Genomic DNA, 13051 nt, shown 5'->3' with positions numbered 1-13051 from the left:
CCCGCAGGAGAATCTGTCACCCAGGCTGAGGAATCCGGGGGCAGGAGGAGGGGTCCAAGGGACACCCCGTGCAAAAGCTTGGAGGTCAAGTGAGAGCATGACAATAGAAGGAAATCTGCAGGTGTTACTTTGGCTGGAACGTAGTTTGCAGGGGGCTGTGAGACACCAGATGAACGGGAAACGCCTCCACCGGGAGTCTGGTTTTTATCCTAAAGTCAGTGGGGTGGCCGTGGACACTGGGCAAATAACAAAGATGTTTGCACTTTACAAATCCGAGTGCAGGTCACTCGACAGAGCAGAGGTCGATCTTCCTCAAGCATCCTCCAGGACACCAGCATCGCATAGCAGGTAGAAAACACCTGTCCATGCGATCAGCTCTGCCTGAGACTACAAGAGGACCGTGGGCATGTGGGGTCCTGTGCAAATGGTCCAGGAGGGGCTCAGCCCAACACCTCAGGTGAGGCTCAAGGGGAAACCCACAAAAATGGACATACGAGTAAGGTTAAAAATAGCAGGTTTGGAGAGCAGTTCAACCTCAAACGGCAGAGGGATTTCATCCTAGAAATTCCTTCTCGCCGTAGTCAAGTGGCTAAGGATGCCGGGCTCCGTCAGAAAGACCCTACTGCTTGCTGGCTTTGTGACCCAGGGTGGCTGGTCTCAGTTCAGCATCCTCACTTATAAAATGGGAACACTCTTCCTTACCTTGAAGGGTTGCTTTGAAGACTAGGACACAATGTAAAGTTCCTACCATACATCGTAGGGGCTCAAAAAATGCCAACTCTTGCTTTTCTTTCATTAAACAAACATTTATCAAGCATGCTGGCCACCTGCTAGGGATGACAGTGATGGAAAAAAAAAAAAAAACAAACAGTTCTTGCCTTCGGAAGGCCCCCAGTCTCTCGGCGAGCCTGCACCCCCCCCGCCCCCCGCGCATGCATCTTCAGGTGTCCCAGCTCCTTTCCTGGTGATCCATGGGATCAGGCAGCCTGGCCCAGGAGCCCTCACAGGCCCCATGCAGGCCTCCTGAGCCAAGGCCAGAGGCGTAGGGGGTGGGGAGGCAGGGAAGAAAGCTGCTTCCTGGAGGGCAGACCCAGTCCAGTCATAGCCCTACACCCTGCATCAATACTACTCAAAATTAATGAGTGAAAAGAAAATGATCCCTGGGCCTTAGAATAAAGCCCACTCTTTAAGGCACCTGCAGTCTGTAAGGGAACGCTACCCTCCAGCTACACAGAAAAGAAATTCGGTGAAACTCCTAGTTAAATTACACGCAGTCACCCGGTACTAGGGGTAGGAAAGACCAGTTCTGATGCCAACAGCCTCCCCTGGTCACCAAAAGAAGAGATCCAATTTGATCAAATCTAGGAACCACAAGGTCCCGAACAGCCCAAGACCCAGACTAGAGCATCCTCATGAACACGAATTATGGTGCTTATCCTTGTCTCTCATCATTTGTCCTACCATCTGCGCTATAGTCGAAGCTCATCTCCACATTCCCAACTCCTCGTACAGAATCAGCCTAATGAAAAATGTCTGTTGGAAACCGCGGGAGAATCCAGGGTGAGGCTCCCGAAATCTCAAGGTCCCCAGGAGGCGCCAGGTAATGGCCCGTACTCTGTGTAGTGCTTGGGACCCATTCTCTTCTTGGCCAGAAAACAATGAGCCAGAACAATGTAGGAGGAGCCGTTTGGGGTCAGGGAATCAGGAAGTCCTTCAGAAAGTCTAGATGAACTCCGGACAGATGCTGCAGCATTCACTTCTCAAACCACAAAGATGGTAGAAACATCCAGTCTCTCGGCCCTCAGATCTGACAATCCATACAAGTTGAAACCATGGAATTTCATGGACACGTATACATGGGAAAAGATCAAACAGACTCTCATTTGTAATATATATTAAAGACCTTTTCCTGTGGCATTTGGAGTGAATGAGCCTCGTCTGTCCAGGAAGGAATCAGCCCCCGTGATACTAAGACCATTTATCGTAACTAAAAGGGAAGGCACTCTGGCAAGTCATGGTGGTGCCCACCTATTCCTCCTGTCGTTCAGTGAGCTCTCTGAAAGCCACGCTTTACCAAACCTGCATTTTTTGCAAAGGTGTGCAGATGTAGCACAAAAGGATGGTGTACCCAGAAAACATCTCTATCAGAAGACAGCATCTCAAATCGATTTTGAGGACAACAAAGGATGGGGCTTCTTAGGACTGTTGCTAATAATATCCATGTGGCTTTGAGTTATTCCTCCTAAATAAGCTGATCTAAAGAACATGCCTAATACTGTCCCAGATGCCTAGTAAGTGTTTGCTAAATCAGAAATGTTTTACCAACAGACTTGCTAAACCTGACACTGTTCTAGACCCAACTAACAATACAGTGTCATTATCAGCATGCTTGACCCTATAGGACAGTGGTCTCGTGCCCTCATCTGTTATTAGTAGGGCTCTATCAGGTGTTCCCCAGCTGCCCAGGATAAAGAAGTCCTAGTGAAATCGAGAATGGCCAGTGTTTCCAGAAACTCTAGTGGGCAAGAAGCTTTGGGTTGAACTCCAGAGATGTCAGAACTGGAACATTTAAACCATCTAGAAGAATGCCTCTTTAAAACTTCAGGTCTATGTGTAGTGTCAGTGGAAAAACTCCTATTTTTGTCCTAAATGATCAGAGACTTGATGGCTGAGCCAGATTGGATTTAAAGCCATCTCTCTGGGACTCTCCCTGGTCACCAGCCACGTCTGACTCATGTCCACAGCACAGACTCGACATAAAGAGATGCTATCGTGGAAGATGCTGGGTGGTAGTGAATCCATCATCGAGACAGGTGAACTATGAGATGATCTCTTGTTGGTTCGATGGACAACTTTCCACACCATTACTAACACGAAATGCCCACACACCTTAAAAATTAAATTGCAAGTGATAAAACCAGAATTAGACTTACACGTTTAGACATATCTTTATCACGGGACTTACAGGAGAAAGAACGGGCAAGTAAAAACCTAGCCTCCAAGGTAGCTTTTAGGAAAATCTTTATACCAAAATCCTACCCAAAGGGAGGTGCTCAAATGACTTGCCAGTTAATTTTAGAACAGGAAGAAGATGGTCATCAAACAAAAAGCTAAGTTGAAATGGAAAGAGCATCAGTAAGCACTGAATAGACCAGGATCCCTACAATGTATCTCGAATTTCTGGAGGTATGACATCCAGTCGGGGTCTCCTAAAAAGTTGACTGATGGGGGCATCTGGCTGGCTCTGTTGGCAGAGCCTGAGACTCTTGATCTCAGGGTCGTGAGTTCGAGCCCTACATTGGGCATAATATCAAAAGCCCTTTAAAAGAAAAAGTGACTGATAATATAACCAAGGCAATTAATTGTGATTTTTCACTTGAATGGTATCTTGAGTACTGTCTGAAATCCAGGCAATGAGAACAAAGTCAGAAACTCTTTAACACTTAGTTGGTGTGCTGGTAATTTCAGAAGCACGCTCAGTAACCCTGAGTGCGGACCATATCCGTTTCCCCTCGAAACACAAGATTTAAAATTTCCCTCTCTGTGCCCTACTTCTGCATCATTCGAGTACATGTAGTTATGAATACTTAAAAGTGGGTTCATTTTTAAATTATGCTAGCAAATCTAAAATAGCATTCCAATTCCTCCCTGGAGTCTGAAATGTTTGACTGACATTGTGGTTTTAAGAACTTAAGGCAATGTTTCAGGGAGCCTGGGCAGGTGGGCTACACAGCATGACAGAGGAAGGGGGGAGGGGCTATGTATGCTCTTTATTTGGGACATCCTTGAGCACATCACAATGTATGTGAGGTGTCAGATTAAGGGAAGGGTAAAGGCAAGATTAGGGGAAACTGACTTTAACAGGAAGGGTTTTAGATCATACTCCCAATGACCTTGTGTGGTAGTAGCCTATGGAGGTCATTACAGGTCTTACACATCATGGGAATTCATCACAAATATTTAACTTTTACAATGGGAGAACAGAAGTACAAATGTTTAGATGACATGCACAGTAATTACCTGCCCACCTCCCAATCCTGCTCTAGGGACCCAATTACATAACATAGGTGAACATGCTTAAAAGCTGAAAAGATCTAAATAAACGTAACTGCCTAAGCTCCCACAGTAAAGAATGAGGCCGTAGTTCACCCAAGGCCTCTATATTCGTCTCCTAGAAGAGTGCTTCTCAACGTTAATGTGCCCAGAAATCACCTGGAGATCTTGCCAAAGAGCAGATTCTAATCCGGTAGGTCTGGGGTGGGGCCCAGACTCTGCTATCCCCCGATGCCAGTTTCCAGGACCACCCTCGTGAGGAGGGAAGCTCTGAAAGACCATCCCAACTTGGCTGTTAAAGGACATACTTCCTGAATATACTGCAGACTCGGTCATCCCTCACGTGAGCTTTGGAGTAAGTCTGCATGCTTCATTTGGTTCTGAATCAAGTACTTTAAACTCAGTAGCAAAGTGCTCTTTCTTAGACAGTCCAAGAAGTAAAGGGTTGATTTTTAATGAGGGTGTCTGCCTGTTCCAGTTTTCAAGGACAAGAGGCAACAACACGCAAAAGCACAGAGAGCTAATTTGCCAGTTTACTATTCTATGACTTCAGTTCATTTCGAAGGGGGGTTGCAGGAGGGGGCGAACTCTGTCCTTGTAAACACACCCAGACACACACAGCAAGAGAAAAACCTGCCAGTTCCAAATTGGCAGGAGAGACTACATTATCTTCTCAATCTGAAGAAAAGGGCTCAAAATATCCAGGAGGGAAAAACAAAACAAAACAAAACACCTGAGCAAACAAGAAACTTGCAGAAATGCTGCTTCCTCCTGATACAGAAGCACTTGGGGCTCCCGGAGTCAGCCAGGAAGAAAAGGAAAACCAGCAGGCTCTGCAGACCAGCCGCTCTCCAGGGTGGGCATGCATCAGCATCATCTAGCTTGACAAAATTCAGACCGCTCCGCCCCGGAGTTTCTGATTGATCAGGCCTGGGATAGGGCCCAGAGTCTATGCAAGGGGAGGCACCCTGTCTCACATACAGCTGCACCCCCCTGGGCTCAGCACAGCGTTTGTCCCCAGCAAGGATTTGCTGCACCGACGCCCATTCTCACTTTCACTTCCAGAAACAATTTTACTCCTTGCATATGTATACTTGCTGCAGGCATCTTGTACACACGCTCACTTCAAGAAGCAATCACACATGTCCCGGGCAGGCCAGCCCCTGGCCTGAAGGGCTGTACCGTTAAATGCAATCAATCCCTATCAAGGACACCAGTATCACACTTTTTCCCCCCGATACTATCTGGACAGTCAGTCTTAGAGCCTTCTACCACTAAAGTGGAAACAGACAACTCCCCTGTCCAAAGGACCCTAAAAAGAAAGACCCGACTTAGGTAAAAACAGGCCAATTCATTTCACACATACTCATGCAAAAAAATTTTAAAAAGAATTTTTTTTTTTAAATCAAGACAAGAATTTGCCAGGAGGGCACACGAATGTCTGTGTCCACCTTGGAAACCCAGAGATGGTGCTGTATCCACCTTGGAAACCCAGAGGACCAAGGTGCGGCCCCATGGCAGAAAGCACAGGGAAGGTTGCAGATTTCTTCCCTGACTCCGAGCTCTGTACCAGCAAAAACCAGAAGGGGCTGTGGCAGACGTTCTTCAAAATCTCTGCCTGATCTGCACATTACCATAGTCACATTCATCCCGAAAAACAGGTGTTTCTGTTAAAATTAGCTATTTCAAACTGTCAGATGCTTTAGATCCCTGTGCAAGCTTTAAAAAAAATAGTAATAACCAATCAGATGTAACTGGTCCTTCCATAGTCATAAAGTCTTTAGATTTTGAGAAACATGACCCTAAATTAGAAATAAAAACTCAGGTGGCGATGAGGATGGTGTAGGGAAGAACATACACATACCACACACACACATACACACACACAACTTCTTCATTTCCCAACATCAAACCACAATGAATAAGAGAAAAAAGCCAAGCTTAAAACAGCTCGGGAAAGACAGAGCTCTTTTCTAGTTAAGTCTTGTGTTTGAAAGCCTTTTGTCCCATTTACTTGGGTTGATTGTCATAAATAATGGTTTTTGTTCCAAGAACTTAGCCATAATGATTTCCTTCTCTCCTGACCATTCAAAGGAAGGTTTTCGACATCCCCACTCAGGACGGTGCCCATTAAGCCTGTGTACGAAAACTTGCCCTTGGAAGTCAAAAGAGCCCAAGGATTCAGGTCTTAAATTAACTCTAATGTGGTTTAATTAAAAAAAAAAAAAAAAAAAAAGAATCAGGCCATTCTGATTTTTCTCTGCTGACCTTATTAAGCCCAATGAAATAGGTCTGAGATGCTCCTTTTTAAGAATCAGGACTATTTCAAAAACAAGTTTAGCCAGCTGGTGCACTAGAAGCTAAAATGTCAAAGGCCTGGGTCCAGATCCCTTGCCTAAGGAAGCAATGCAGATACACAAAAATGCCGTGCGCTCCTGCTGAAAAAAATACAAGAATCCATTTCAAGCCACCTGCTAGAAGAAAAATCCTACCCTTAATCTCACAGACGGGGGGGGGGGAGGGATGCGGGGGGGGGGGACGTTAAAACACCACCGAAACTTTTAACAACTTCAGAGGACAGAGATTTTGAATATTACAAGTCAACATCTTTAATATACAGAAATGTAAAGAGCCACAACCAGTTGGCTAAGACAAAAGAAGTTTCAAAATTAATTTGGTGGCAAGCTAGTTAACTTCATCCAAGTAGACAGGGAAAGCGATTTTTTTTTTTTTTTTTTTGGCATGCACTGTCCTGAAAATTGCTTCTGCAAAAGGAATGAGTCCAAGGAACAATTGGCAATCATTTTTGTCTTAATCAAACACCAAATTTACAGATTTCTGGCCCTCATTTTGTTTTACTTTGTTCCTTTCAGTTTACTCTTTGTGATCTGCATAGGCTAAATGAACCACATAATTAGAAACTCTATAATTACTTATGTATATCCAATAAATAAGTAAAAGTCCTATATGCAAGCAGGATTGTCATTGGCACGTGGGTTCAGTTTCCTCCCCACAGATAGTTCCCAAACCTGACCCACCCAGACTAAAGGGCAGGGGGTAGAGGAAGAAACATTCTCAAGGTCACTGTCATTTTTTAAAGACTTTAAAAGTTTAAACCTACCCGGCCTAAGAGAGAAACAACAGCTCCCTTGACTGTTTCTAAGAAATGTAGGTACAATACCACTTTAAGACTTTCCCAAACATCAAATTCAGAGCAGCTCCCAGATCCTACTCTTACCCAACACAGGTTTAAAGATGCTTTACACGTTGAATATGATGTTCTTGTAATAAATACAGCTATTCAAGTAAAACAGTCAATAGGACTTTCTAACATATTACAGTGAAAAATGCTTTCTTCTCAGATCCTTGGGAACTACAAAGGTTTAGGCACAACAAATCTGAAGAAAAATGTAAACTGAGCAAATTTAAAGCATGTAGGAGTTTTTACCCATGTGGACTTCCCAGGGCAAGCACTGAGAATGTTATACTTTCAGTGGGAAAACGTCCAAAACTTAACAAGCTTCAGCAAAACTATACACCCCTCCCTCCCCAATTGTTTTCCTTAAAATGTCTGCAGAGAGGACAAACTCCCTTAAAATAACTCCAAAGTTCAGTTAATGAAGCCTTCTTCCAACACAAGATCAACCAGGGCAGATCTTAGATCAAGGTCACAAAAATCAGCCCTTTGCCAGCAGCTATGTTATGGCTCTAAAAGTTAACACTTTCCAGAATACCTCTCCCTCCGTTAAACAGTCTAGGACCCTGCGATTGTCCTACAATCAGGAGTGACTGGGTCTTGTGTGAACAGACCCGCCCACATAAAAAAAGAGGCCACAGTCTCCTAAAAGTCCTTGCTATAGTGCACTTTTCAGCTCCAGTAAACAGATCCTCTGACCCGGGAAGGGTGGGGTACCACGCAGGATTAGGAAGAGCCTGAATCTGAGATAGGCAGAATACAAATCAGACCTCGGTCAGCCTGAACCACTGTCCATCAGGACAGACAGAGGTGCGGACACAGAGGGGGCTGAAGTACTTTGCAGGAAAAACCAGAGGCAAGACAAAACCCCCATGTCCCAGCCCAGCGCCAGCACCATGCATACTGCGATCATTCCCGGGGCACCCGGCTCTGCGAGGACAGTGTTCTCGAATTCTAGGCTGCTCAAAGAGGTCACCCTCAAGGAAGAAGGGAGACAGGGCTAAGGCGGGGAGAAACTGCTACCCTTTCCAGGGCGCCCTTCCAGAGACGACATGCAGGCATGCAACGTTATTACAATTATTGAAAATCAACAATAATTGCAAAAGGCCATCTGAGAAACATAACATTTTAATAGATGAAATAAATACTCCAGTACATGCAAGGTAAAAACTTGACATGGGGGGGAGGGCAGGGGGGAACCACTCTATAGTGTAAATTAAAAAATAAAACACACACTCACAGTAGCTTTTCCCCCCATTTGCAAATCACATGGCAAAGTCATACTCTTTCCACACCAAGTATACGCCTAATCCAACACGATTGCTTAAAAAAATAACAACATACAAAAAAGGTAGCTACATCCATGTCTAAGGAGTGAAACTGAGGTAACCTTTCTTTTAATTAGGAAAAAACAAAAAGACCAAAAAAGAAACGAACCCATGACCTCCTTCCTGCCCAATTGATAAGAAAATTTAGTGGAGGAACTCCAGAAGAGGTGCTGGGCCGCGGTGGGGGCGCGCCACCTCCAGGTCCCTGCTGGGTGTGCGTAGATTGGCATTGCCCCCCCACCCCCACCCCGCACCGTGCGCACCAGTGTCGTTGGAGCGCATGGCCCCGCTCTCTGGAAGGTTCCTCTGGAGCGTCTGACATGGGGTGGGGGGGGGAGCTTCCCCTGGGATTTCTTTGGTATAAATGGAGAGGGGCGGAGAGTAAGTATCTTCCTCTAGTTTGGGGTGGAAGAAAGAAGGGGGGCGGGGTGCTAATTCACAGAATTGGAATTCACTGGCGGTAAAGTCCTGGGCGAAGACCTCTCCCGTAAAGCCTGAGATAGCAGGGTGCAGCCTTCAGACACGGCGCAGGCCGAGTTCCTCAGCCTCTCCCTGTGGTCCGACATCTTGGCGCCCCCGTCGGGGTGCTGCGCCAGATCCCTGAGGCACTGGGTCAGGAGCACGCAGGCCGACACCACGCTCATGGCGCCACCCAGGATGGCGGTCTGCACCGCCTTGCCCTCGGCGCTCACGGCCGCCGCGCGACCCAGGAACTGCGGCTCGGTGGCGAAGCCCACCAGGGCGCTCACGGCCTGCACCAGCGGCCCGCTGAAGAGCGCGCAGCGGCTGCGGGCCAGCTCGCTGGGCGCCACCTTCACCTCGCGCACGCAGGCCAGCAGCGCCGACGCGCTCGTGCTCATGCACTTGACGCCCAGCTTGAACTGCTCGCGGGAGAAGCGGTCCCGGGACTTGTCGCTGGCCAGGGCGCACGCGTCCGTCAGGAACTTGAGGTTGCGCGACAGGCCCTGCGACACCTCCAGCAGCAGCTGCGGCGTCATGTCGGCCAGCGGGGTGGCGCGCAGCACGGCGCAGCCCTGCTCCACTTCGTGGCGGCAGCGCGTCACTCGGTAGCGGTCCACCAGGCCCGGCTGCGCGGGCTGCGCGCCCGGCGTGGCCACGGCCGCCAGGTAGGCCGCGTGGGCGGAGCACTCGGTCAGCGACACTACCAGGTCGCCCAGCTCCACCAGGCTGTCCCCCGCCTCCCCGAAGCGGCCCATGTTGAGCTGGCTCTGCACGTCGTGGGTGAGGATGGAGAGCCCCTTGGTGCGCGCGATGATCGTGTCCCGGCACTGCTCGAAGGACTCGGCGCCAGCACAGGAGGAGGCGGGGCCCTCGAAGAGCACGGGCCGTGCCTCGCTCGACAGCAGCAGCAGGTCGGCCACCAGCTGCATTTTGCCTTTGCAGTGGTCGCAGACGGACACCAGCCTCTTCCGCGGCTGCGAGCAGGCCCCCCCGACGGCGCTCGCAGGAGCCGGAGAAGCCGCCTCGCCAGTGGGCTTCCCAGCGCTGCCGCTAGCCATCGCGCCCGGGGGGCACTGGCATAACGCTGGGGAGCCCGCTACCGCCGCCGCTGCCACTGCCGCCGCCCCCGCGGCCGTCGCGACTCAGCTGGCCAGGGCCGCGGTGCCTTCCCCGCACCATCATGCCATCCACCGCGCCGGGCAGAGGGCACTGGGCTGCGGCGGCCGGAGCCCGGGCGGCGCAGAGCGGGCCCGGGGGCCAGAGGACGCAGGAGGCTCTTGGGGGCGCGGGGAGGGGCTGCAGCGTTCGGCCTCCTGGAGGGCTTGCAGGAACCATGAACCGGGCAGAGCAAACTCACGGAGCGCGCTCCTCGCCGCCGGGCTGCCAGGAAAGTCCCTTCTGCTGGGCCGCCGTCGCCGCCGCCGCCTTCCTGGGCATGGCCCGGCCCGGCCGCCGGAGCGGGAGGGCGGGAGGGGGAAGCTGGGAGTTGTCCTTCCTTCCTTCCTTTCTTTGAAATCAAAATCCCTTCCTCGGGGAGGAGCGCGGGCGGCGGCTCGGGCGGGTTCTGCTGTCAGCCACCTCGGGCTCGGCGGCGCACGTGGGCTTTCAGGCGCCCTGACCCCGCCGGGCGGCACTTCCCCGCGACGGCGGCCCCGGCTGGCGCTGTGGAGCGCGCGGCCGCCCGGCGCGCATCTCCTGCCTCCCGCTCTCGGGAAAGCGGCGCCGGCGGCGGCAGAGCCGAGGGTGTGGCCGGTGCTGGCGCGGCCGCGCCGAGTCAGAGTCGGGCGGGAGCCTGCACTGATTGCGCACAGCGGCCGCCCCGCTCGCGCGCTCGCCCGCCCGCCACGCCCGGGCGCGCCGGTCGCCGCGGCCGCCCCTTCCCGCCTCGCCGGCTCACAGCGCGCGGCCCGGCGCCGAGGCGGCACGCCCTCCCCGACCGCGCGCCCTGCGGCCGGCCGCTAGCTGTGGACGCGAGTCCATCCCGGTCGCCTGGTCGCCTGGGGCCCGCAGCGGCTGAGCTCTCCCGAGACCCCGGGCCCTGCGCATCGGACGCCCGGCGCGCGTTTCCCCGGCGGCCACGCCAACTCAGAAGGTCCCCGCGGCGCTGCGGCCACCCGCCCGGGCCCCGGCTCCTGCCATTTTCGTCAACCTCCAACTTCCGAGCGAGCCGGGAGAAACTGAAAGGAAGGGCGGGGGCCGAGAGGCAGAGGGGAAGACGCCCGCTTCCTCTCCCCGCGCGGCTTCTCCTCGGCGCGGGCCGTGGGTGCGCCGCCGCCCGCCGGGGCCGCCCGAGCCTTCTCCTCCCCGCGTCCGCGCCTCGCCCCCGGGCTCGCCGCCGCCGCCCGGCCGTCACCTCCCTGGAGCCTATAGAAATCTTTTGTGTGGCGTCACCGCCTTTCGTTTAAATCCCGCTTCCTCCTCTCGCCCTTCCTCCCGCCCCCTCCGCCGCTCCCGGATGCTTGCGCGATGCGCTGCTCCTCCCCCGGGAAGCTGGGTGGCTGCGGGAGGACGCCGCCGCCCAACGCGGACGCCGCGGGCGCCGGGCCGGGGGTTCCGCGGAGGGGGGCGGGGGCGGATCGGGGGTGGGGGAGAGCCCCTCCTCGGCGCACGGCCCCGGGCGGGGGACGTGGGGCGCAGCCTCCGGCGGTCTCGCGGAAACCCGGAGCCGGACCCGGAGCTCCACGCTTCCTCCCCGCCCAGCGAGCGAGTCTCGAAGGGGACTGTTTCTGCACCGAAGGGAGGAGGACGCTGCACACCATCCCCTGGCCGCCTGCCGGGGTCCGGTCTGCGCGCTTTGCGGGACCCGGGCGGGTTTTGCCAGCCCTCGCCCTGCCCTTTGTTGTGCGTGGCCCTCCTCCGGGGGCGGGGGAGTTCTGCAGGGCTGTGCGGGGCGCTGAGAGCACTTGCTATGGAGTCGGAAGAGCCGGCTCGGGGGACCCCTTGTGTGGCTGGAGCGCGGGCTTTGAACCAGACTTCCCGGGGTCAGCCTTTCTCCAGCCGTCTAGGAGTTGTGTGACCTTGTGCGAGTCCTCCCCCCAAGTGTCCCGTCTTCTGCTCTCAAAATCAGACCGTGTGCCCTGACTGTTTAAGTATTACTTGGCGCATAAATAGTAGCTGGTGGAATTAGGAGCCTCCATCCGCAGGCTTTGCTCTCTCGTAACTTCTGTGTCTTCCGCTCGGCGATGGAATAAATAGTGGCCACTGTTAACGAAGAGGAACAGCCTTTGGAGGTGAACGTTGTTGTCCCGTTTTACACGGAAGGAACTGATCCGCTGATGCCTCCAGCGCCTTCCTAAGGGCGGGAGGAGAGTAAATGGCCGGGCGAGGAACCTCCTCCCAATCTCTTTTTCGTTTTACCCAGACCTTGCTCTTCAGGAAGTGGTTGAGGCACCTGGGCTTCCTCCCAGCGGGGGGCGGGAGGGGGGCACCTCCTAGTCCTGAAACAGACCCTCCAGGTGCCCAGCCCAGCACCAGCTTGGGTGTGTCCGCCAACGGAAATGTTTGTTCCTCTTGTCCCTTCCTAGGACCCACCGTCACCTTTTTTTTTTTTTTTCAGCCAGCCAGTTAACGTTACTTATAACTAAGATGACCTTGCAATTTATCATCCAAACTGAAACTGTTTTGAGAGTGAATTATGAAATATGCTATTAAAAAGTTAACCAGGAACAACAGATACAAACCTGGATAGTCACCCAACTTATGAGAGTGTCCTTGGATATTTCTAAAATCTAGACGAACCCACTTGTTTTGCAACCAAGGCCAATAAAACGGATGGTTTTCTCAACAAGCAGCAGTTCTGTAGAGTTAATCCTTTTTTATTTTTCTCTGAGGGAAAACCAGTTGGACTAATCAGGCTCTTTCCATGGTAACCCAAGAAAGCACCCTACCCTTACTGAGCTCCAAAAAACTTACTAGGAGAACTCAAACCCTTCCCTCCATTCCTAGTGTATTCATGAAACTGCTCTAGGATGGGGATTTTTCCCCAAAGCTACTTGGTGCCCTGGGGGTGCTG

At 52.2% G+C, this 13051-nt stretch overlaps 1 protein-coding gene across 1 annotated transcript; it reads right to left on the bottom strand.

The window, feature by feature from the left end:
* Positions 1–8361: 8361 nt before the first annotated feature.
* On the bottom strand, positions 8362–11424 carry TLNRD1 (talin rod domain containing 1). The gene has a single exon (XM_028089419.2). It carries the CDS (start codon positions 10095–10097, stop codon positions 9009–9011), a length of 1089 nt encoding a protein of 362 aa, XP_027945220.1. The 5' UTR covers positions 10098–11424; the 3' UTR covers positions 8362–9008.
* Positions 11425–13051: the final 1627 nt, after the last annotated feature.

This window comes from Eumetopias jubatus, unplaced genomic scaffold (genome assembly GCF_037043125.1).
Source record: "Eumetopias jubatus isolate StellerSeaLion01/CBP00866 unplaced genomic scaffold, mEumJub1_p1.0 scaffold_7, whole genome shotgun sequence".
In the NCBI taxonomy this organism is placed as follows: Eukaryota; Metazoa; Chordata; class Mammalia; order Carnivora; family Otariidae; genus Eumetopias; species Eumetopias jubatus.
The sequence above is the reverse complement of the archived record's forward strand: the minus strand, read 5'-3'. Positions and strand labels throughout refer to the sequence as shown.